This window comes from Ochotona princeps, chromosome 17, assembly GCF_030435755.1.
Source record: "Ochotona princeps isolate mOchPri1 chromosome 17, mOchPri1.hap1, whole genome shotgun sequence".
In the NCBI taxonomy this organism is placed as follows: Eukaryota; Metazoa; Chordata; class Mammalia; order Lagomorpha; family Ochotonidae; genus Ochotona; species Ochotona princeps.
The window spans coordinates 16,435,154-16,458,543 of NC_080848.1; the positions used below are offsets into that span (position 1 = coordinate 16,435,154).

At 50.8% G+C, this 23,390-nt stretch overlaps 3 protein-coding genes and 1 non-coding gene across 4 annotated transcripts in view; 3 read left to right on the forward strand and 1 right to left on the reverse strand.

Annotated features, from left to right (window-relative positions):
• Positions 1–23,390, forward strand: part of KLHL11 (kelch like family member 11) — a 69,152-nt gene that overhangs the window by 10,763 nt on the left and 34,999 nt on the right. The gene's annotated exons all lie outside the window — the stretch shown is intronic.
• On the reverse strand, positions 1,287–10,515 carry KLHL10 (kelch like family member 10). Its single transcript, XM_004599093.3, has 5 exons — positions 10,173–10,515; positions 6,363–6,852; positions 5,233–5,850; positions 1,865–2,014; positions 1,287–1,698 (listed from the first exon to the last, which is right to left on the reverse strand). The coding sequence occupies exons 1-5, from the start codon at positions 10,364–10,366 to the stop codon at positions 1,324–1,326; spliced, it is 1,827 nt and encodes a 608-aa protein (XP_004599150.1). The 5' UTR covers positions 10,367–10,515; the 3' UTR covers positions 1,287–1,323.
• On the forward strand, positions 8,906–9,030 carry LOC118759733 (U6atac minor spliceosomal RNA). Its single transcript, XR_004996386.1, has one exon. It is a non-coding gene; the product is annotated as a U6atac minor spliceosomal RNA (small nuclear RNA).
• On the forward strand, positions 12,103–21,465 carry NT5C3B (5'-nucleotidase, cytosolic IIIB). The gene is made up of 9 exons (XM_058676416.1): positions 12,103–12,211; positions 12,417–12,515; positions 12,956–13,025; positions 13,105–13,151; positions 14,475–14,560; positions 16,005–16,094; positions 19,043–19,205; positions 20,166–20,366; positions 21,066–21,465. Exons 1-9 carry the CDS (start codon positions 12,173–12,175, stop codon positions 21,198–21,200), a joined length of 930 nt encoding a protein of 309 aa, XP_058532399.1. The 5' UTR covers positions 12,103–12,172; the 3' UTR covers positions 21,201–21,465.

Consider the following 23,390-nt stretch of genomic DNA (forward strand, 5'->3'; position numbering starts at 1 on the left):
GAAATTCATCAGTTCTGGTTGGGTTTGTTTTGATCACCTGCTTTTGTAGAGTATTTCTGGGACCCAAAAATTCAACACTATAGAAGAGAATTTAGAAAGAATGTGTGGGAGATCCGAGTGCCGAGTGCCGTGTTTCTCAGCCCTTCAGGCCGCCGGGAAAGTGTTTTCTAGGGCACACCTTTTCCCCTTTGTCTCAACTAACGTAGCATGTGGCTTGTTTAAACTACTTCATTTTCTGCCTCTTAATTCTCTAATACCAACACTATGCTATGAATAGACTAGTGACTGAATTGTGTATTTGTAACTTGATCCCATCAAATTTAACTAAAGGGGACTTTTTGAATACTTGCCTCAAATTAAGTTTCAATTAAAAGGATATTTGTTGTCCGTATCTCACATCTTTGAAAGTACACAGTAGTGTAAAGCAAATGCCCTGCCTACACTAGAAAAAAATAGGGTGCTTTAACCGTGTGCTGTTTGAGAAGCCAGTCTCTGTAACTGTCAAACATTGCCCCAGTTCCTTACTCCAGTTTGTTACTTTCTTGAATAGTCCATTTTATTTTTGTTATTGTTATAATGCTTGCATTATAACATGTTCTAGTCTTTGGAAACAACAGCTCATAGTTGAATGATGTAATACAGTGATATTAACGTAACATAGCACTCACTTTGCTTCCAGGAATTTAGGTAGTTAGCCAGTTGGCCCAATTGCTGCTTTGTTGATTGCCTTTGTGGGGCCTTCGTCTACCCTGTCTAGCCATTCCTCCTGCTCTCTTACCTGGAAGCACACGCACAGAGCTCTTGTTGCATTTAATCTCCTGCGTCAGGCACTTGTGAGCTGTAGTGCTTGCTAGATGTTTGAAGATCCTACCATCTGTATGCTAGAGGACTCATTGAGTTATTTGTAAAATAAACACGTAGAGTTGATAACAGATTTTTCAGGCATCTACTGTAGTGAAAGTGTGTCCCTGTATTCCTATAAGTAGGAAGAGATGTAGTGTTTAGAATACTCTGAGACCACGTTGTCAAACAGCCTGTTGTATGTTCCTGTAGCTGTCTTGTTCTGTTAAAGCTACTAATTGTCTCGATTTAAGTTTTAAATAAACTTATTTCTGCAGAGCTGTTTACACTGTGTGACTTTTTTTTTCCTTATGCAGTCTAATGCAGTGGCCTTCCTTCCCTCCTGCTCCCTCATTCATTCATCCAATCCTTTAGTTCCCTTAAGTTGAACACTTTCCAGTACTCTTACAAGTTTAAACACTGCATTTATTTAAAAAAAGAATTAATTCTTATTGCTTAGACCTTTTATTAGCTAATGAAGACTCATACAGGTAGGGTACTTGTCGAAGCAGAATACTTTACTTCATCTCGCAGTGCTAACCCTGTGAAGTTGTCCCGTCTCGCTGCGTACTCCCCCACGTTGGCCAGCCCTGGGACCACACAGCAGCTCAGGGCACTGCGGTAGATGCTCATGTCGTGGGCATCGTACCACTCGTCGGTCTTTTCGTCATAGCACTCCACATTGAAGGTGGTGGTAAAGCCATTGAAGCCGCCCACTACGAACAAGAGGTCGTCCACCACCTCGATGCCAAAATTGCTGCGGGGATTAAACATCGTGGGGATCGTGCGCCAAGTGTTAGCCACCGGGCTGTAGGCTTCCGCACTCCTGAGTCGGTTTGCTCCATCAAAGCCACCCACCTGTGGGCAGCAAAAGAACACGTTGACTTCCCCTTTGCCTCTCTTCACCAACAGATTCCACCTTCCATTGGCTGCCTTAAATAACCAGTTTTTCTAGTGCTGATATAAGCCTCTTTCCTCCTAGGAAGTCTAGGGGCTGTCGTTCAGGCTGTGAGGATGTACTCACCGCATACACATGTTCTCCATAAGCAATGACGCCTATTCCACTCCTCCTGCTTCTCATGGGTGCTATGACTGTCCACTGATTGCTCTCAGTGTTGTACACTTCTGCTGTAAACAGGCATTCGTTACCGTTAAACCCACCACATATGTAGACCTGTGTGAAGAATTTCCAAGATTACCACAGTCCTTTCATCTGGGGAGTGAAAGGAAGGGATATGTATGCAGCAGTGGGACACCTGGGATGCCAGTCCTGACGCTTGGAATTTTTTTTCCCATCTTTGCATGCATTGTATTTTGCTTTGTTGTGCCTTTTTGAAAGACACAATGACATCATCCATCTGCTGATTCACTCCCGATATGGTTGCAATAGTCAAGCCTGGACCAGGCTGAAGGCAGAAGCCTACAAGTCCTGGGTCCAAGCACTCAGGGCTGTTATCCCCTGCTCTTAGAAATAGACTGGGACTGGAGTGATAGCCTAGTGGCTAAAGTCCTCACTTTGCATCCCATATGGGCACCAGTTCATGTCCTGGCTGCTCCACTTCCAACTTACTATTTGAAGCCTGAAAAAGTAGTCAAGGGTGGCCCGAAGCCTTTTGGACCCTGCACCCATATGGGAGACCCAGAAGAAGCTCCTAGCTCCTGGCTTCAGATCAGCTCAGCTCCAGCCATTGTGACCACTTGGGGAGTGAACCAGCAGATGGAGGATTTTTTTTTTTAAAGATTTATTCATTTTATTACAGCCAGATATACACAGAGGAGGAGAGACAGAGAGGAAGATCTTCCGTCCGATGATTCACTCCCCAAGTGAGCCGCAACGGGCCGATGCGCACCGATCCGAAGCCGGGAACCTGGAACCTCTTCCAGGTCTCCCACGCAGGTGCAGGGTCCCAATGCATTGGGCCGTCCTTGACTGCTTTCCCAGGCCACAAGCAGGGAGCTGGATGGGAAGTGGAGCTGCTGGGATTAGAACCGGCGCCCATATGGGATCCCGGGGTTTTCAAGGCGAGGACTTTAGCCGCTAGACCACGCCGCCGGGCCCCAGATGGAGGATTTTTATATCGCTTCTCTGTTCTGTCTATCTGCCTTTCCAATGGAAATAAATAAGTCTTTTAAAAAAAAAAAAAGGTAGGGTAGCCTGGGCTAGTCAGATGGCTTAACTGGTTAGTCCTCTGCCTGCAAGCACTAGCATCCCCATGTGGGCAACAGTTTGTGTCCCACTGCTCCAGCTCTACTCCATCTCCCTGGTTAATAGCCTGGGAAAGCAGTGGAGAATAGCCCAAAGCCTTGGGATCCTGCACCTATGTGGGCGATGTGGCTCCTGACTTTGGATTAGCTCAGCTTTGGCTATTGCAGCCATTTGGGTGTAGAAGATCTTTCTCAGCCTTGGAGCTAAAGCCTAGTGGCTAAATCCTTGTCTTGCATGCCCAGGGATCCCATATGGTGCCAGTTCATGTTCCAGCTGCTCTGCTTCTCATCCAGCTCCCTGCTTGTGGCTTGGGGAAGAGTAGAGAATGACCCAAGTCCTTGGAATCTTGCACCCAGTGGGAGACCTGGAAGAAGCTCTGGCTCTTAACTTCAGATTTGATTGCCTCGACTTCAGACATTCCAGCCACTTGGAGAGTTAACCAGTGGATGGAAGAACTTTCTCACTGTTTCTCCTCTGTAAATCTGCCTTTCTAACTAAAAAAAAAAAAAAGTAGGGTAGCTATGACTTAGCCTGGGACTCCACTAAGAGATGTTAGCATCGCTGGGATGACTTAATGTATTGTGCCATAGCACTAGCCCCCATGCATTGATTTAAAACATTTTTTTATTTGAAATGCTGAGTTAAAGACAGAAGGAGACACACACAGAGATATTCCATCCACTGGTTCACTCCCCAAGTGGTTGCAACAGATGGAACTGGTCCAGTCTGAAGTCAACATCCTGGAGCTGCTTCTGGTGCAGAAGCCCGGTGTCTTGGGCCATCCTCTGCTGCGTTCCCAAGCACATTAGCAGGGAGCTGGATCGGAAGTAGAGCATCTGGGAGATGGGCTGGCACCCGTATGGGATGTCAGCACCACAGGTGAAGGCTCAACCAGTGTACTGGTTCCCATACATGAAATTTTAGTAAGAGAAAAATTGTAAGTGGCCACTTAGTCATTTGAGGAAGAAGTGAATACAGTCAGCTCTCTATATCTCTAGTTTCCACATCTGTGATTCTACATCTCATGCAGCAAAACTACTCAGGTAAAAAAATGTGTCTTGGCTGATGTTTGCCGTAGTTGCCACCGGGGACACTTAGTACCCCAACTGGAGTGCTCAGGTTTGAGTCCTCCCTCGGCTTCTGATCCAACTTCCTGCTTACATGCACCTCTTGGTCCACATGGGAGACAGATTGAGTTCTGGCTCCTGGCTGTTTCGCCATGGCTGTTAGCAGGCATTTGAGTGAACCGGCAGATAAAAGATACTTCACATGTGCATTTCAAATAAAATGTATACATTTAAAGCAAGTGTGTGGACCCAGTGTGATAGCCTAGTAACTACAGACCTTGTCTTGCACACCCGGGATCCCATATGGCGTCAGTTCTAATCTCAGTGGCCCTGATTCCTATCCAGCTCCCTGCTTATGGCCTGGGAAGGCAGTCAAGGACGGCCCAAAGCCTTCAGACCTGCACCCAAGTGTGAGACCCAGAAGAGGCTCCAGGCTCCTGGCTTTATATTGGTGTAGCACCGGTCATTGTGGCTGCTTGGGGAGTGAACCAGAGGATGGAAGATCTTCCTCTCTGTCTCTCCTTCTCTCTGTGTATCTGACTTTCCAATAAAAATAAAATCTTAAAAACAAAACAAGTGTGTTCCGGCGTTGATAGTATGGTATCATAGCAGGCTCAAGGCGACAACCTCAGCATCCCAAGTGTTTGGGCCCTTGCCTGCCACTTTGGAGAGCTGAATGGAGTCCCAGGTTTCCTGTTTCAACCTGGTCCATCCCTGACTGTTGCAGCTTTTTGGGGAATGAACCAATGGACAGTCTCTCTTCCTCCCTCCCTCTTTCCCCCACCTCTAATTCTCGCTGTAACTCTGGCTTTCAAGTGAATAGTTTTTTCCTTGTCATTATTCCCCCAAACCGTATAGTATAGTACCTATTCCAGTAGCACTTAGATTGCTTTGTAGCATAGGAAAGGATTTGTGTAGGTTACAGGCAAATACCTCTCCATTTTTGTCTTAGGGACTGAGCATGCGCAGATGTTCGTGTCTGGAGGTGGTCCCGGAGCCAAGCCCCTAGGGATAGCAAGAAGCGACTGCAGGCAGAGTAAGCCCACCCACTCCTACACAACCTGGTGAGTGTTTCTGGGTTCAGCTCCCTGCCTTCCCCCTCCCACCCTGGTTCTTTACCTTCCCATAGAGTGTTGTGGCACTCGCATCACTCCTCTGCTCATGCATGGGGGCAATGAGTGTCCACTGATTGGTCTCTGGCTCATAGCGTTCAGCGGTGTTGAGACGCACGTAGCCATCGAATCCTCCCATGGCGTAAATGAAGTTGCTGAGGACTGTCACACTGACATAGCAGCGTCTGGAGTGCATTGGGGCCACCTGGTGCCAGGTTTTCTTGACTGGGTCAAAACGCTTAACGCTATTGAAATAGTCTACACTATCGAACCCCCCAATGATGTACACGTAGCCTTTCAAATAGGCTGCCCCATGGTAGGCACGGGGACTCTCTTCCTCACAGGTGACATTCACCCATCTATCTGCTCGAGCATCGTATGCCTCAATGGCATTGGTGGGGCTCCCTCCACTCCAGCCACCTATGGCAAATAAAATAGCATAGGGCAGGCGGGGCCTGGTGAGTGGGTTGGTGAAATCAGAATTAGAAGGTCCATTCATGTTTAGGTCATACATGGCCTTGAGAGCATTAATGATGACTGGTTTGCATTCCTCACTGTCTTTGACATAGTCATTCATCTTCACATTGTTCATGAAGTACTCAGCGTGCATGAGGGCCAGGCGAACCTGAGGAGGAGATACAGAAATTCATTCAGACATGGTGAGAGGTATGCACTGTTGAAGTATTTGGGGAAGGGGCACAGTTTGGATGCTGAGCATGCAGTAGATGGAATAGACTCCTCACACGGCCCCAAAGAGGCTATAGCAATGGTTGCATGTGCCCCCGCCTGCTAAAACCTCAGCACTGCTTGGCTACATGTATGTAGTACATGGCTCTTTTCCAGTCTAACGTCTACCTTGGGCATGGGGAGCCTCAGAATGAAGAAAAGCACAGTCCTTTCCTTCCCCTGTGGCCAGGAAAAAATTAAGTTAAAGAAAAAGCAATGCCAAGGGAAAAGGAGTGGGTACAATCCCACAGAGGATTAGGAGATGCCTTCATCTTAAACCATGTACCTCCATCCGTCCCATCATGCATCTGACTGCAGCCCTTAGGACAATCCCTCTGGGGTAGATGAATCAAGAGTAAATCATGAAACATTCACAACAATAACAACAACAAAACTGAAGTTGAACTTGACCTTAGGAAGCAAGACCGAAATGTGCTGCTTTCTATTTGGGGGGTCATGAGAAATCCACTTCAAAATGGCCTCGAATACAGCATCTTCCTGTTTGACGTTGAGCTCATCTTTCTCGATGATGTCCTTAAGTTCAGAGACCGAGAGCTCGAGAAACTCTGCCGAGACCTTGACCATCTCCTCAAAGTTGTGCAGTATGAACATGTAGGCCTTCTGCCTGAGCTCAGGGCAGTAGTAGTAGTCAGTGAACTTGCAGATGCCAATACAGTTATCCAGACACAGCTCCGACTTGAGGAACTCGCAGCAACCCCTCACGATGCCCATGATGTTGAACTGGTCCGCGGCGGCCAACAGCTTTTCCACGTTGTCCGGTGTGATGGGCACGGTTCGGGTGTATGCGTACTCAATGATGAGCTTCATCATGTCAGGGGAAATGCCAGGGATGTTGTAGACTTTCTTCTCAGTGTTGTTCCAGCCACTTGTAAACAAAGCTCTGGGGGAAAAAAAGAACAGCAGCCATGAAACGGTTCTCTCTTCTTGGCTGGATCTTCCCTATTCCACCCCGTTTTTTCTTGTCCAAGTAGCGCACTGTGGGTAATTGGAGAACAAGCTGGTGCTGATGAGTGTGTTATGCTGTCAGCAAGAAGAGGGTCTTTCTAAGAACTCTGGTCCCTTCTCACCTCACACTCCTGACCACTTGGGTTTTTTGCTTACTGTATAGATGGAAGAACTGAGATTGAGATTGGGGAGGAAGGCTCGAGTGTCTCCTGCTCGCCCCATCAACCTCCCAATTGTCTCATGCTTATGGAATCTGAACTAGAATGACACATGTTTTAAGTATCAACTCTAGGCAGGCATTGAGCACAGCATGTTAAACCACTACCTGTGAGTTTGAGTTCCAGTTACTCTGCTTTTGATCCAGCTCCCTGCTAACGCACCTAGGAGGCAGCAAATGATAACTTACATACTTGAGTCTGTGCCATCTGTGTAAGAGACCTAGACGGAGTTCCTGGCTCCTGGCTTTGGCCTGACTCACTTCTAGCTGCTGCAGCCATTTTAGAGTGAACCAACGGACTGAAGTGCTCTCTCTCTCACTCTTTCAGATACATATATCTATTTACATATATCATTCCATTATCCCATATCCAAAATCTTACCATTCCTTATTTGTTTAATGCCTACCTCCCTGGTCCAAGCTATGACCGACTCATCTGGATTATCCTCCTGATCTCCCTGCTTCTGCCCTCCACACCTCTGGAGTTTATGGTTGTATCCCAGCAGCCGGAGCAATTCTTCTAAATCTGTTCCTCTTCCACTCCAAGCTTTCCACTGATCTCCCTTCTCAGGTGAAAGACAAAATCCTAAGCAAGAACCACGAGAGTCCACTGCCCCCTGGGCCACTGATGCTTCTTTGCCCCACCTGCTCCCTCCTTCCTTCTCAGGTCCAGTCCTGCCAGCCTCTTGCTATTCCCTGGCGCACACCAGAGGGGCTTCTGTCTTCGGTCCCTGGTGCTCTGGCCTGTTCTTCCCTCTGCTGAAAGGCTTTCCCGAGTCCCTGTATTCTTCACTCTCTTGTCCCCTTGAGGCTTTTGCTCAAATGTCACTTAGTTGGCCTACTTACCACTCCCTTTCCTTTTTTCTCTCCCTGCCCCAGGACTTACAATGACCTGATGGCTGTTGTACTCATGTCGTGCCTTCCGCCTTATAGAAGGTAAGCCTTAGGAGAATAGGAAGGCTTATCTGTTTATTCATTCCAATACCCAGAGTAGTACCAGTCACAAACTAGGCACTCAGTAAATGATTGCTGACCAAATAAATGGCTGTCATTCCACAATCATTTACTATATTCTTGTGATGTGGGTACTTTTTAAAACAATTTCATTTTTACTGGAATGGCAGATCAGATTTATAGAGAGAAGGAAAGACAGGAAGATCTTCCATCTGCTGGTTCACTCCCCAAATGGCTCTGATGGCTAAAAGCTGAGCCGATCCAAAGCCAGGATACAGGCAGGGAGCTGGATGGGAAGTGGAGCAGCCGGGACACGAACCAGTGCCCAAACAGGATCCCAGCACATGCAAGGCAAGGATTTAGTCATTGAGTCATCGTGCTGGTCCCAGCTGTATACTTTCTTAGAAATTGAGCCCAGCAGTGGCCCTGCCCAAATTTGATGGCACTTTAAGCAAGTCCATGGAAAATAGAATCAAAAGAGAAGTTTATTTGGAGACCAAAGTTTTAACTCCATGCATACGAGGAGTCTCCAAGGAGTCCATGGAAAGTTTCTACTACAGCTGCCAATTCCTTTTCGCACCCAAGTTTATGTTTCAGTCCACCTTTCCAAGGACCCCCACATTTTCCTCCTTTTTCTAGGAGATTTAAAAACACAAGCGCTTGGAGGTAAGACTCCTATTCTCGAGCCAAAATGCCTTGGGGTCAGTATAAATTCAGTCCCCACTCCTCTTTCACATTGCCCATAAGTTACGAATGCTGTTTTCCACACTTTTAAATTCTTAGAAAAAGAAAAAGACCAAACAAAATAATACTTTGTGTGTTGTATGAACGGAGAGAAGTTTAGCACTCCCCTTGACAAGAAGGAAAAGGCCCTCCGGCCTGACAACACACATATAGTTAAAGCATTGCCATCTGCTTCATGGCATCTAACCATTGTTTTTGTGTCTCTCCTCTCTCTGTAACTCTGCCTTTCAAATAAATAAATAAACGTGTTAGAAAAAAAATATATACTGGGCTCAGTGTGGTAGCCTAGCAGCTAAAGTGCTCACCTTGCACGCGCCAGGATCCCATATGGGCACCCGTTCTAATCCCGGCAGCCCTGCTTCCCATCCAGCTCCCTGCTTGTGGCCTAGGAAAACAGTCAAGGACGGCCCAAAGCTTTGGGACCCTGCACCCGTGTGGGAGACCCAGAAGAGGCTCCTGTGGTTTCGGATTGACTCAGCTCCGGCCGTTGTGGCCACTTGAGGAGTGAATTACTGGATGGAAGATATTTCTCCCTGCCTCTCCTCTCTGTGTATCTGACTTTCCAATAAGAATAAATCTTAAAAAAAAAAAAAAAAAGAATACTTGTGACTTCTAAAAGTTACAATGAAGTCAAACTTCAGTGTTGGTGAGTCACACTGGAGCACCTTTTCCTTAGGTGTTGCCTGAGGCTGCTTTTGCCTCCCAAAGGCAGCCCAGTGGCTGGGACGGAACTCCAGCATCACCAGCCGCTCCTCCTTGTGGCCTTGGCCCTAGCATCTAGCTCAAGGAGAATTTAGCAAACATCTTTCTTTAGGCTTGGACCAAAATAGTCCTACTTCCTGAGTTATAATGTTTGGGTTTTTTTTTTTCCTAATAAATGTTTCCTGCGTACTACCCCTTCAGCCCCTTTTGGGTTCTGCCACTGCTAGTTATAACTGATCCTCCTGCCCCTGTTTGAGATGGTGAGGCATGGGGGTGGAGGGGTGGTGTGGCCAGCTTTCAGTACCACAGCTTAAATCGACGCTTCAGATGCCCACATTGCATTGTGGGCTGCCTGGTGCAAGCCCCAGCTGCTCTGCTTGTCACCCAGCTTCCTGCTAGCGCCAACGCGGGAGCCAGCACGTGTTGGCCCGGGGTCCTGGGTCCCTGCCACCCACGCGGGAGACCCAGACAGAGTTCCCAGCTCGTGGCTTCTGCCTGGCTTAGTTGTTGGTTGTTAATGGCCCTTTCAGGAGGACTCAAGCAGCAGAGAGATGGGGTGAGAAACAGAGAATGGAGCAGAAGGTCTGAACATGAGCCCAGTTCCCCCTTCAGCTTCCTCAGGTGACCCTGCCAGATACCTAAAGTAGGAACTGCAGCTACAGAGGATGTTCTTATGGGCATTGAACTCAAAGCCATTGACCTTGATGACCACGTCGCAGAGCTTGCCCTCCAGCCTAAGCTCGTTGAAGATCTCACAGGTCATCGCACTCATCTTCCTCTCCATGTGAGGCTGGTGGAAGCGTGTGGAGGCCGCCGTGCTCTCCATCTCCATGGCACCCTGGGACCAGCGGAGAGAGGCCGCTCTCCTAGGGGGTTGGGGAGGCTTGTGGGGGGCCCCTTTAGCCAGCTGTCGCTCCTTTTCCCTACTACATCTTTCATATAGGGCCCATCTGGGAGCCCAAATTCCAGAATCCTGGGCCGGCAGTGAGATCACTCCCAGGATTATGCGCTCAGGTTCTGGAACCTTCCTTGCTGTGCTTGCCCCCTTATTTCCCCCTCCCCCTTTTCATCTTGCCCACCCCTGCTCTTCAGCCTAGAGCAGAACTGCAACCACCAACATCACCTGAGTCTTTATGGACTCCACTTCCTATTAAACATTTCGAGTCACCAAGGTTGGTGTCCTGGCTGAGGGGGATGGGGGCCTTCCGTGGCTCCACACACCCAGAGCGCAGAGAAATCCAGGTCTGGAGAGAGGTGAGAAGCAGGACTGGTCACACCTCCCCCCGGCCTGGGTGTCCAGGGGCTCCAGCCGCTGTGCCTTCTGCTGGAGAAAGCACCTTCTGCGTGTTTGACAGAAGTCACGCCCTGCTGCCTTCATCTCTCTTCTGGCCTGGTGAATTTATCTGTGAGGCAACACGAGATGACAAGATGACTCCGGCTCTCTGGGTCACTCCCCAAATGCTACAGAAGTCACAGATGAGGTGGCTGGTGGGTTAAGCCACTGCCTGGAGTGCCTGCTCCCAGGCCTGCCTCTGCTGCCAGTTCAGCCCCCAACGAGGGCACCTGGGAGTGGCTGGCGATGGCACGTGATCATATGGGAGACTAGATGGAGCTCCTGGCTGCTAACTTAAGTTGAGTTTTTCTCTCTTAAAGAAAAAAATAAATATGAAGGTTTTTTTTTTTAAGTGTGTGTTGTTGGTAGTGGTTGCGGGGTGTTGGTATCCCAGACAAAGCCAGGAGTGCAGAACTCAACCTGTGGGCCTAGTGCAGTAGCCTACTGGTTAAAGTCCTTGCCTCACATGTGCTAGGATCCCATATGGGCACCAGTTTGTGTCCTGGCAGCCCCGCTTCCCATTCAGCCCCCTGCTTGTGGCCTGGGAAAGCAGTCGAAGTCAGCCCAAAATCTTAGAACCCTGCACCTACATGGGAGACCCAGAAGAAGCTCCTGGCTCCTGGCTTCAGATCAGCTGAGCTCTGGCCATTGTGGCTACTTGGGGAGTGAATCAGCAGATGGAAGATCTTTCTCTCTGTCCTCCTCTCTGTGTATCTGACTTTCCAGTTAAAATAAATAAGTCTTAAAAAAAAAAAAAAAGAAAGAAGTCAACCTGTGTCTGCCAAGTGTGTGCCAGGGACCCAGCTATGAATTACCATGGCTGCCTCCCAAGATATGCATGAACAGGAATCGCATTGGGAGTGCAGCCGGGACTCGAACCTACGAACTTACCTATGTGCTGCAGGCATTCCAACTCATTACTGAGCCGCTGGGCCAAATACAGGTTTACAGGTTTATTGTTGTTGCAAAATCTTAAATCTGGAAATGACCACTCTTGCCAAGGTTTTTGCTCCAGAGTGATTGGCAGGATTCCACCCAAGACCTCGTGACACCCCACCACGTAATCCCACCCTTTTCAGGACCTCATGCTCCTCAAGGGCAGAACCCCAATTGATCTGTCCCAGCGAACAGCGCTTGCCTGGTGCAGCCAGCTCCCCAGCCCGCCCTGGCCCCACCCCGCCACGCCTTGGTCCCCTCGCCCCGCTCTGGCCCCGCCCCCATCACCCCGATCCCGCCCCGCCCCCTTGGTCCCGTCCCCGCCCCTGGGAGGCGGCGCCTGCGCAGTGCGGCTGCGCGGCTCGTTGTATGCCGAGACCCCAGCAGGCGGCTAGCGCGATGGCGGAGGTGAGGCGGGCGAGGGGGATGTCCCGAGTGAGGCGGGCGCGGACCTGGGTCCCCGGGGCGCTCGGAGGACCCCGGCCGGGTCGCCGCGGCCAGCAGCCGCTCCGCGCACAGCACAGCCCGCCTCGCAGAGGCGCCCGAGCGAGCCCCGGCTCCCCCGGGCCCTGCGTGGCGCCGGGGTCAGCGCTTCTCTCGGGTCCCGGAACAGGTGAGCGCCCTGAGGAAGGCCACGGTCCTGATGCGGCAGCCCGAGCGGGTACAGGAGATCGTGAGCGCCCTCCGCCGGGGCGGGGGAGACCGACTGCAGGTACCGCGAGGGCGTACTGTGTCCCTTCCCGCTTCCCTTAGCAGCCCTGCGTCTCCCTGCCAAGTGGTCCGGTCGGGGTGTCTGGAGGCACATTGGATACTTAACAACATCCTTGGGGATCATACTGTCTTTATCAGCTTAGAAATTAGCCTTCTGTAGGGTTGTTGGATTTCAAGTCCTGCTGCTGTGATTGCCTTGGCAGAGCAAAATGTCCGGGGCTGAGGGGGCGTCCCAACCTCACTGGGAGGTAGCATCCTCTCTCCAACTGCCGACCAGGCTGTGTGAGAAGGGGAAGACAAGATGGGGAAGAGCCTATGGGCCTGGGTACCACTGAGCTAGAGCAACCGCTAGCCTTCGCTTGGTCCCCCACCGCACTCCCTGCACAGGCTGGGCCTCCAGATAAGATACTTTTTTAGGCCTGTCTTCTCTTTTGCTTCTAGGTGATTTCCGATTTTGACATGACCTTGAGTCGGTTTTCCTATAACGGAAAGCGATGCCCTTCATCTTACAGTAAGTCACTCCATCAGCTTGCTTTGTTGGACTGGATGGGATGACGGCGTCCAAGGGGTAACGGTTTTGTTTTTTCCAGATATTCTGGATAACAGTAGGATCATCAGTGAGGAGTGTCGCAAAGAGGTAGGCTTACTTCTCTTTACTCAGAAGTAGCTGGCCTGCAGTCTGATTCCAGGATGCAGACCACGGAGCACAGATGTTTCAAAAGTGGCAGTGTTGTATGTTGAGTTTGATATGTTCTTCCTGTGTTTAAGATGAACCAGTGCTGCGGTGCTGCAGGCTGAATTGCTGTTTGTGATGCCAGCAGAAGGCTGGTTCAGGTCCTGGTTGCTCTGCTGCCTGACAATGGGCTTTGGAAAGCAGTAGGATATGGCACAACAGCCTTGCATCCACTGGGATCCCATAGTTGTGCCGGTTCATGTCCTGGCTGCTCCACTACCCATCCAGCTCCCTGCTTGTGGCCTGGGAAAGCAGTTGAGGACGGCCCAATGCATTGGGACCCTGCACCCGCGTGGGGGACCCGGAAGAGGTTCCAGGTTCCCGGCTTCGGATCGGCGCGCATCGGCCCGTTGCGGCTCACTTGGGGAGTGAGTCATCGGACGGAAGATCTTCCTCTCTGTCTCTCCTCTGTATATATCTGGCTGTAATAAAAATGAATAAATCTTTAAAAAAAAAACTAAAAAAAAAAAAAAAAGAAAATATATTTATTTGAAAGATAGAGAGAGGGAGAGAAAGAGGGTGGGGGAAGAGAGAGCTCTTCCATCCACTGGCTCATTCCCCAAACAGCCCCAGTGGTTGAGGCTGGGCCTGTCAAAGTCAGGAGCCAGAAACTTCTTCCAGGTCTAGCCCATGGGTGCACTTGGACCATCTGCTGCTGCTTTCCCAGGCACTTTAGCAGGAAGCTGGATCAGAAGTGGAAAGCCACATGACCCAGTGTCCAGAAGGGGTCAGTACTGTAGGGGCAGCTTTACCTGCTACATAACTGTGTCAGCAAAGGCAACCTTATGAAAGCGTGTGTGATGTCCTTGTTTTCTGTCCCTGACACACATGAAAATAAATGCAAAACCATCAGAATGAATGGCGTTCATCCATTTAACAAGATCACCTTGCCAGCCACATTTGGAAAAGGCAGCATTAAGTCACTTTTGGCTGGGGAAGCCCATGCTGTGCTCAGCTGACAGCAACAACAGAGGCCAGGTGGGGCGTGGGAGATGTAAAAGCACCTTCTATCGCAGATACTTAGACATGGTCCCTGTGGGTGGACATTAGGGTGTCGGGAGTGAGTGAGTCTTGCTATTCCCAGGTGAGCTCTGGAGGAATGCATACTGGTCCCAGCACCTACAGTGGAGTGACCTGGGCCGTTTGCCTTCTCTTGCAGAGCTGTTGCTCAGGTTCGGGAGAAGCTGCTGTGGACTAAGGGCCTGTCTCTCCCTCTGCCTGTTTCAGCTTGCATCACTCTTTCACCACTATTACCCCATTGAGATCGACCCCCACCGGACCGTCAAGGAAAAGTTCCCTCACATGGTAGAATGGTAAGTGGTGGTAGGGAGGAGGCGTTCCTGGAGCCAAAAGGCGGTGGAGCTGGGAGGGGCGAGCTTCGTCAAATTGGTGGGCTCCTGTACCCATTGGGGAACCTCTACCCAGGACCTTGGCACCACTAATTAAGTCTAGCCACCCAGGTAAGCGTGGGTCGCAAGTGGCTGCTGCCAAAGTAGAGGTCCTCCCACTGTCTCTGGAAGAAGTTAGAAGGTGAATGTTCTGGGCAAATGACCGTTTCTTAGTCAGCACATGGCAGGCAGGATAATTTGTAACAAAAATGTACTGGCATCTGCTCTTGTGGCCAAGTTCACATTCAAGAACCCATTTCTGGTGAGGCCTTTCTGGGTGCCCTGTCCTGTGCTAGAAAGGCACAGAGGCTGAGAGGGGGCAGGCATATTGTGGCCCAGTGAGCCAAACCGTCACCCATGATGCTGGTGTTCTGTGTTGGAATGCCTGTTGGAGTCTTGACTGCTGTGCTTCCAATCCAGCTTCTTGCTAACACACCCAGAACAGGCAGGGGACCTGGATGGAGTTCCAGATCACTAAAGCCATTTGGGGAGCAAACCAGTATGCAGAAGAGTTCTTTCTCTTTCATCAACTCTACTTCAAATCAATCTGTTAAAAAAAAAGTAAGAAAGAAAAACAGCATGAGGGGGCTGTCCTTATCATTTGATAAGGAGTCCTCTCCCACGATGAAGGCATTATTCCAGTCAGTGGTGCTCCGTGCCCCAAGTGACTCCTGTTAAGCCCCACCCCCTGGCACCTTTGCATTGAGGATCAGGTTTTCAGCATGTGGACTTGGGGGGGATGGGTTCAGGCCACAGTGTGCTTCTGTGGACACCAGCTTCACAGGCAAGGCCGTGCGTCCTCAGAGCAGAGTCCTGCAGGAAGAACTTTGGTCTCTGCTGCCAACCTGCCTGCCTCTTTGTTGTGCTACTTTCACACTTTTTTTTTTTTTTAATATTTATACATTTATTTGAAAGAGCAAAAGAGAAGAAGAGAGATCTTACATCCTCTGGTTCACTCCCCAAATGGTGGCGATAGCTAGGGCTGAGCCAGACAGAAGCTGGGATCCTGGAACTCCTTCTAGGTCTCCTGGCTGGGTCAGAGGGGCCCAAGCATCTGGACCATCCTCCGCTGTCTTCCCTGGCTTGTCAGCAGGGAGCTGAGCTGGAAGCAGAGCAGCCAGGACTTGAAGCCACGTTTCTCTTTGAGATGCTGACGTGCTGAGCAGTGCCCTGCCTGCTATGCCACAGCACTAAGCCCCTGATGCTCTTCCTTTTAAGGGTAGCCTGAGTCCTTCTGGAAGTGGCTTTGGGGAAGAGGGTAAGGCCTCCACTGTTGGCATTGTCACAGGGGACTTGGCTTTTTAAAGGGGAACTGCCCTTCTGTTTGAGTGATTGGAATTTTGGGGTTTTCTGGAATGTCTGTTTGCAGGTGGACCAAAGCCCACAATCTGCTGTGTCAGCAGAGGATTCGGAAGTGCCAGATCGCACAGGTGGTGCGGGAGTCCACCGCAGTACTCAGGTGAGGATCCTGGCCTGCAAGTATCGCGTTCCATCATACCATCCCTCAGGACTCACAGGGGCCGGCTCTCCCACGGACACCGGAGTTAGGCTGCCCGCCTCTCTTATCTACAATACAGTCAGGCCTCTCTAGCTGACTGGGGGTGTCCGGCACAGGGACACTGCTGTGTGAGTAGTTGCCCTGCCATTCAGGGAGTAATCATGAGAAAGCAGCGGTGCATGTGTGATACAGACACTGCCACTTCTCCAAACACTTTCAGTCCAGGACCGGTTGGTTGGCTGCAGGTGCAGAGGCCACTGTGCTTGCAGCATCCTTCTGGCTGACAAACCATCCATCTGCAGGATTACTGCCCAGATGCCCACAACAGTGTTGGGCCGGGCTGAAGCCAGGAGCCCAGAGCTCTCTCATGGTCTGCCTCATAGGTGGCAGGGGCCCAAGCACATGAGCCGTCTTCTACTGCCTTTTCAGGTGCATTAACAGGGAGCTGGATCAGAAGCAGAGCAGCCAGGGCTTGAACCAGCACTCCATTATGGGCTGCCATCATAACATACAGCAGTTTAACTCGCATCACGCCACTGGCCCTAGGATAGCAGCATCTGGCTTATTGCTCACGATGGGGGAGTCTTGACGGCCCTCTGGTCTGATGCTCCTGACACAGACACAGCCTCTGCTCAGCTGGACCTCGGACACCGGCCTTCCCCGAGCAGCTCTGTCTGCCAGAGCCTCATTTCTCTTTGAGAAAGGAGGTGATGTGGGGACCTGTGCCTGAGGATTGTATGTCCTGCTGAGGCAGCTCCAGAGAAGCCAGGGGAGTTGAGATGTGTGTGTGCAGGCCTACCAAATGCCTGCAGACCTGCCAAGTGCAGGCACGGGGACTGCCTAGCTCTGTAAGCAGTAATGAAAACACACACGCCGTACACCTCAGCAGCCCTCTCCTCGGGGACTGCCCAAGGGAGAGGAGCATGAGGAGCCAGCATGGGGCATTGATGCTACCTGATTGATGGTATGGTGGAAGAACACTGCACAGCAGTGAGAAACAGTGAATTACTAAAGAAGGGCAAAACCCAGATAAATCACACCATTTTATCAAATAAAAAAGCCAGTCATGGGCCAGTGTTGTGGTGCAGCTGGTTCAGTGCTGGGCTCCTGGCTTCAGCCATGCAGGGAGTGAACCTGTGCTTGTAAGAGCTCTTTATCTGTGTTTCTCTCTTTCTCAGTCACTCTGCCTCTCAAATTAATAAATATATATATATATATATATTTTTTTTAAGATTTATTTATTGGAGGAGAGACAGAGAGGAACATCTTCCGTCCGATGATTCACTCCCCAAGTGACTGCAACAGCTGGAGCTGAGCCGATCTGAAGCCAGAAGTCAGGAACTTCTTCCGGGTCTCCCATGTAGGTGCAGGGTCCCAAGGCTTTGGGCCATCCTTGACTACCTTTCCAGGCCACAAGCAGGGAGCTAGATGGGAAGTGGGGCCACTGGGATTAGAACCGGTGCCCATGTGGGATTCTGGTGTGTGCAAGATGAGGACACTGGGCTACTCTGCCAGGCCAGAATAAATAAACTTTTTAAAAACTTAATTAGCCAGGCCCCAGCGCCGTGGTCTAGCGGCTGAAGTCCTTGCCTTGAATGTGCTGGGATCCCATATGGGCACCGGTTCTAATCCCGGCAGCTCCACTTCCCATCCAGCTCCCTGCTTGTGGCCTAGGAAAGCAGTTGAGGAAGGCCCAAAGCCTTGGGACCCTGCACCTGTGTGGGAGACCTGGAAAGAAGTTCCTGGCTCCTGGCTTCGGATCAACAGAGCACTGGCTGTTGCGGCCACTTGGGGAGTGAATCATTGGACGGAAGATCTTCCTCTCTGTCTCCCCTCCTCTGTATATATCTGACTTAAAAAAATAATAATAATAAAAATAAAAGCTTAATTAGCCAGATGCAAAGCAATATATTCTGTGTGTGAGTCTAGTTAAATGCATTCACGGACAGGCAGAGCTACTCAGCAATGATACAAAATCCAAGTCGGTAAGGGTAGCACTGACGGGGCGTGGGGGAGCTGTGACCTTCCAATAGTTGCATGGGTGTGTGTACATGTGAGCCCTGATTCAGCTAAACAGCTAGCACCCACCCATACACTAACCACTCCTTGTACAGGCATTATGCCTCACTGCAAAATGCTTAAATGGGAAAAAAAGGAGGGACTATTGCTGTGACATAGTATGTTAAGCCTCCAGTTGCAGCACCAACATCCCACATGGGCACCAGTTCACGTTCTGGCTGCTTCACTTCTAATCCAACTCTCTGCTGCTGTGCCTGAGAAAGCAGCAGAGGATGGTTCAAATGTTTAGACCCCTGCACCCACATGGGAGATGCAGAAAAAGCATCTAGCTCTTTGGCTTTGGATTGCAGCAACACTAGCCATTGCAACCACTTGAGGAGTGAACCAGCAGATAGAAGATCTCTTTTTGTCTCTCCTTCTCTGTAACTCTTCCTTTCTTTTTTTTTTTTTTTAAGATTTTTTAATTTTTATTACATAGACAGAGACGAGGAGAGATAGAGAGGAAGATCTTCTGTCCGATGATTCACTCCCCAAGTGAGCGCAACAGCCGGTGCTGTGCTGATCCGAAGCCAGGAGCCAGGAGACCTCTAGGTCTCCCACACGGGTACAGGATTTCAAAGGATTGGGCCATCCTCGACTGCTTTCCCAGGCCACAGTCAGGGAGCTGGATGGGAAGTGGAGCTGCCGGGATTAGAACCGGTGCCCATATGGGATCCCAGCACATTCAAGGCAAGGACTTTAGCCTCTAGGCCACACTGCCGAGCCCAATTCTTCCTTTCAAATACAAAGAAATGAACCTTTGAAAAGAACAAACAGCAAAGTATCTCACCCAGGCAGAAGCTCCTATGGCGGGGGTGGTGCCAGTTCCGAGTCCCTTGCTCTCTCCCCAGGGAGGGCTACAAGATGTTCTTCCACACACTCTACCAGGACAATATCCCGCTTTTCATCTTCTCAGCGGGCATCGGGGACATTCTGGAAGAGATTATCCGACAGATGAACGTGCTGCACCCCAACGTCCACATCGTGTCCAACTACATGGACTTTGACGAAGAAGTAAGTGAAACTCCACTTTGCTGCTTGGGGAATGGGGCTGGGAATCCTCCAGTTGAGCAGGGGTGGTGGAGAGAGCTTGTTCACTCACACCTTGCTCCCTGGCTCTTCTCTATGGGTTGTTTTCTTTCTTTTTTTCTTTTTTTAAGATTTATTTATTTTTATTACAAAGTCAGATATACAGAGAGGAGGAGAGACAGAGAGGAAGATCTTCCGTCCAATGATTCACTCCCCAAGTGGCCACAACAGCCAGTGCTCTGTTGATCCGAAGCCAGGAACCAGGAACTTCTTTCCAGGTCTCCCACATGGGTGCAGGGTCCCAAGGCTTTGGGCTGTCCTCGACTGCTTTCCCAGGCCACAAGCAGGGAGCTGGATGGGAAGTGGAGCTGCCAGGATTAGAACCGGAGCCCATATGGGATCCCAGCGCGTTCAAGATGAGGATTTAGCCACTGGGTAATGCCGCCGGGCCCTCTATGGGTTGTTTTCAAGGGACCTCTCTGGTGCTTGGCGAGCAGCTGGCTCAGTGCCATGGGTACCTAGTGGGTACAGGTTGTCCTGGCCCCGTGTCGCCACCCTGGAGGCTGAAGAACCACGGCTTGTTTGTTTAGAGCCAGCAGTGGGCAGCTCCAGCTCACCTGCATCCTGACTTCTTTCCCTCAAAACCAGTGGCTGGAGTTTGCATTGGCTAGCGCCTATGGCTAGGACATGGTCCAAACAGCCGAGCACATGTGTGCACCCCTCGATGTGGGTTGTGGCCACACGACTCTGCCCATCGTAGCACAGGATGTGTTTGGTTGAGGCTGGATCCCAGGGATACTTCCAAGACAGGCCCAGTCCCGCCCTCACCTGGTTGGCCAACCCCAGTGTAAGACTAGAGTGAGGGTGGGGCACTTCCTGTGGCTCCAGAAATTTCTGTCCTCTACGACAGTGACAACGCTCCTGTGTCTTGTCTCAAATATTTAGGGCTTCCTGAGGGGCTTCAAGGGCCAGCTCATCCACACGTACAACAAGAACAGCTCCGTGTGTGAGAACTCTGGTTACTTCCAGAAGCTCCAGGGCAGAACCAACATCCTGCTGCTGGGAGATTCCATGGGGGACCTCACCATGGCTGAGGGGGCCCCTGATGTGCAGAACATCCTCAAGATAGGCTTCCTGAATGACAAGGTGGGCAGGGCCAGGGCTTCCTGTCCGGGTGGCTTGTTTTTCTGGGTCCTCGTGTGTGCTCAGCACCACGTTCAAGTGTGAGGCACATGGCAGCTGTGCACACCCCATATGGCCTGACCAGGATCTCTGAGAGTGACTCTTGCCTGCAGCCAGCACGTCCCTGCACGCTCAGCAGGTATCACCCCCAGGCGCTAGGCTGTCTAATCTTTACAGCAGTTCTTTGAGGAAGCGGAAACAGGCAGGAGGTTTGACAGCTGGATGGTTTAGGGTGCTTGCTGGACCTCTGTGTCTTAGTTCCCGAGAGATGGGAGATGCCCGATTTAGGGAAGGAAAGGGCGGAAGGGACCACGGACAGGATGGAAGCTTCCCTGAGCTGGAGCCTGCGTGCACACACACATGCACGCATGAGCCATGTGGGAGCTCAGTGAGTCAGTGACATCTGGGTTTTTGCGTCAGTCTGCTTTACTGCCCTTCTAGCCTTGACCCCAGGGCTGACTGGTATGCCTAGTCCGCTGTCTGCATCTGCCAGGGGCTGACCCTGTGTCACTCTAAAGCCCCTCAGCTTTTCAAAGGGAGCCAAGGTGGGGTGGGGAGGTTCTGCCCGCAAGCCTACTCCCCAGTCCCAGGCACTTGAGAGTGAGATAAGAGGGCCAAGCACTTTGGGGCCGCTCAGTCTCCCCTTCCCCTTGCTCCTGCCAGGTAGAGGAGCAGCGCGAGCGATACCTGGATGCCTACGACATTGTGCTGGAGCGGGATGAAACGCTGGATGTGGTCAACGGGCTGCTGCAGCACATCCTGCGCCCAGGGGACCGCCTGCAGGTGCAGGGCTGCTAAGCATGTAGGCCAGGCCAGAGAGGCCAGGCAGGGACCAGCACTGGGCAGGGGGAAGTCCAGGCCGAGAGCTGCTGGACCCTACTGGACCCTCCCCCATGCTGGGTGGGGGACTTGCACCTGCCATTTCAGAAATGAGCCAAGGGCCACAGCTTGTCAGCTCTCTGTGTATGATCTTGTCCAGGGGGCACTTAAAATTTTTTTTTTTAAACACGAAAAGCTGTTCTTCATATATGTATGAAACATGAAAATAAAAAAGTGAACCAGAGCTGCTCTGATGTGAGGGGTGTGAGTAGGGGCTTGTACCCCTTAGCTCTGGGGCTCCATAGAACACAATCTAAGAACCACCAGGAGTTAACGCAGCAGCCAGTCTGAGTATTGGCTCCATGAGTCGGGATCCGCACAGGTGGGTGAGGCTGCAGGGGCACGAGTCTGACCTGGAGGGGCCTGACCTCATAGTCATCAAGCCTGAAGAGTGGCTGGGGACTGCTGGGAAGAGCTGGCCCTCCTGTCCATTTGGGTGTGGGCCTCCCCTACACCTCCTGCTGTGGGTCTAGGGCCACTGGAATGGGGGACCCAGGCTGGCAATAGTGGCATAGTGTCGCCTGCAGCCCACATCGGAGTACCTGGTGCAAGTGCTGGCCACTTGGCACTCGCAGTCCAGCTTTCCACCAGTGTGTGTGGGAGGCACCAGATGATGGCTTGAGTGCTTGGCCCTCGGTCACCCATGTGGGAGACCGGGAAGGCGTTCTTGACTTCAGCGTCACTCAGTCCTGGCCTGGCCCCTGGCCCTTGTGTGACCATTTAGGGGAATGAACCAATGGACGGAAGATTTTTTTTCTGATTGTAGACACAGAAGTTTTATTTGCAAAGTAAACAAGTGAAGTAGAAAGAGGAAAGGCCAAAGCACCTGCTGGCAGAGATAAGTCTCCTGAAAGGAGACATCTAATCTATGCCTTTCAAGTCAATACATTCAAAATAAGATTTTTTAAAAAAGATGCACTTGTTTTTTATTGGGTAGGCAGATTTATGGGGAGAGAAGAAGAGACAGGGATCTTCCATCCACTGGTTCACTCCCCAATTGGCTGTAATGGCCAAAGCTGAGGAGCTTCCAGGTCTCCCACGTGGGTTCTGGGTCGCAAGGCACTGGGCCATCCTCCACTGCTTTCCTAACCCATAAGCCAGGAGCTGGATGAGAAGTGGAGCAGCTGGGACATGAACTGGCACCCATATGGGATCCTGGTGCATGCAAGATGAGGACTTAGCCACTAGGTGACTAAGCCAGACCCTCCTGTTTTTTGTTTTTTTTTAAGATTTATGTATTTTTATTACAAAGTCAGATATACAGAGAGGAGGAGAGACATAGAGGAAGATTTTCCGTCCGATGATTCACTCCCCAAGTGAGCGCAACGACCACTGCTGTGCCGATCCGAAGCCAGGAGCCAGGAACTTCCTCCAGGTCTCCCACATGGGTGCAGGGTCCCAAGGCTTTGGGCGACCCTCGACTGCTTTCCCAGGCCACAAGCAGGGAGCTGGATGGGAAGTGGAGCTGCCAGGATTAGAACCGGTGCCCATATGGGATCCTGGTGCATTCAAGGCAAGCACTTTAGCCACTAGGCCACGCTGCCGGGCCCCTGTTTTTTGTTTTTTTAACCTCAATCCTTCCCACCCTAACCAGAGGCCCAATTGGGTTTGCATTCCCCTCAACTTTGTAATGTTAAAAATTTTTTTTTTTTTAATTTGAAAGGTAGTTTCAGGGCCTGGCACGGTGGAGGTGAAGTCCTCACCTTGAATGTACCGGGATCCCATCTGGGTGCTGGTTCTAATCCCGGCAGCCTCGCTTCCCATCCAGCTCCCTGCTTGTGGCCTGGGAAAGCAGTCGAGAACGGCCCAAAGCCTTGGGACCCTGCACCTGCGTGGGAGACCTGGAGGAAGTCCCTGGCTCCTGGCTTTGGATTGGCCATTGCAGTCACTTGGAGAGGAATCATCGGACGGAAGATCTTCTTTTCTGTCCTCTTCTCTGTATATCTGACTTTGCAATAAAAATAAATAAATCTTAAAAAAAAATTACTTAGTCTTGTAAAAAAAAAAAAAAGGAAGAGTTTCAGAGAGACAGAAGTCTTCCATCTGCTGGTTCACTCCCCAAATGGCTGCAATGGCCAGGCTGAAGCCAGAAACCAAGGGTTCTGGGTC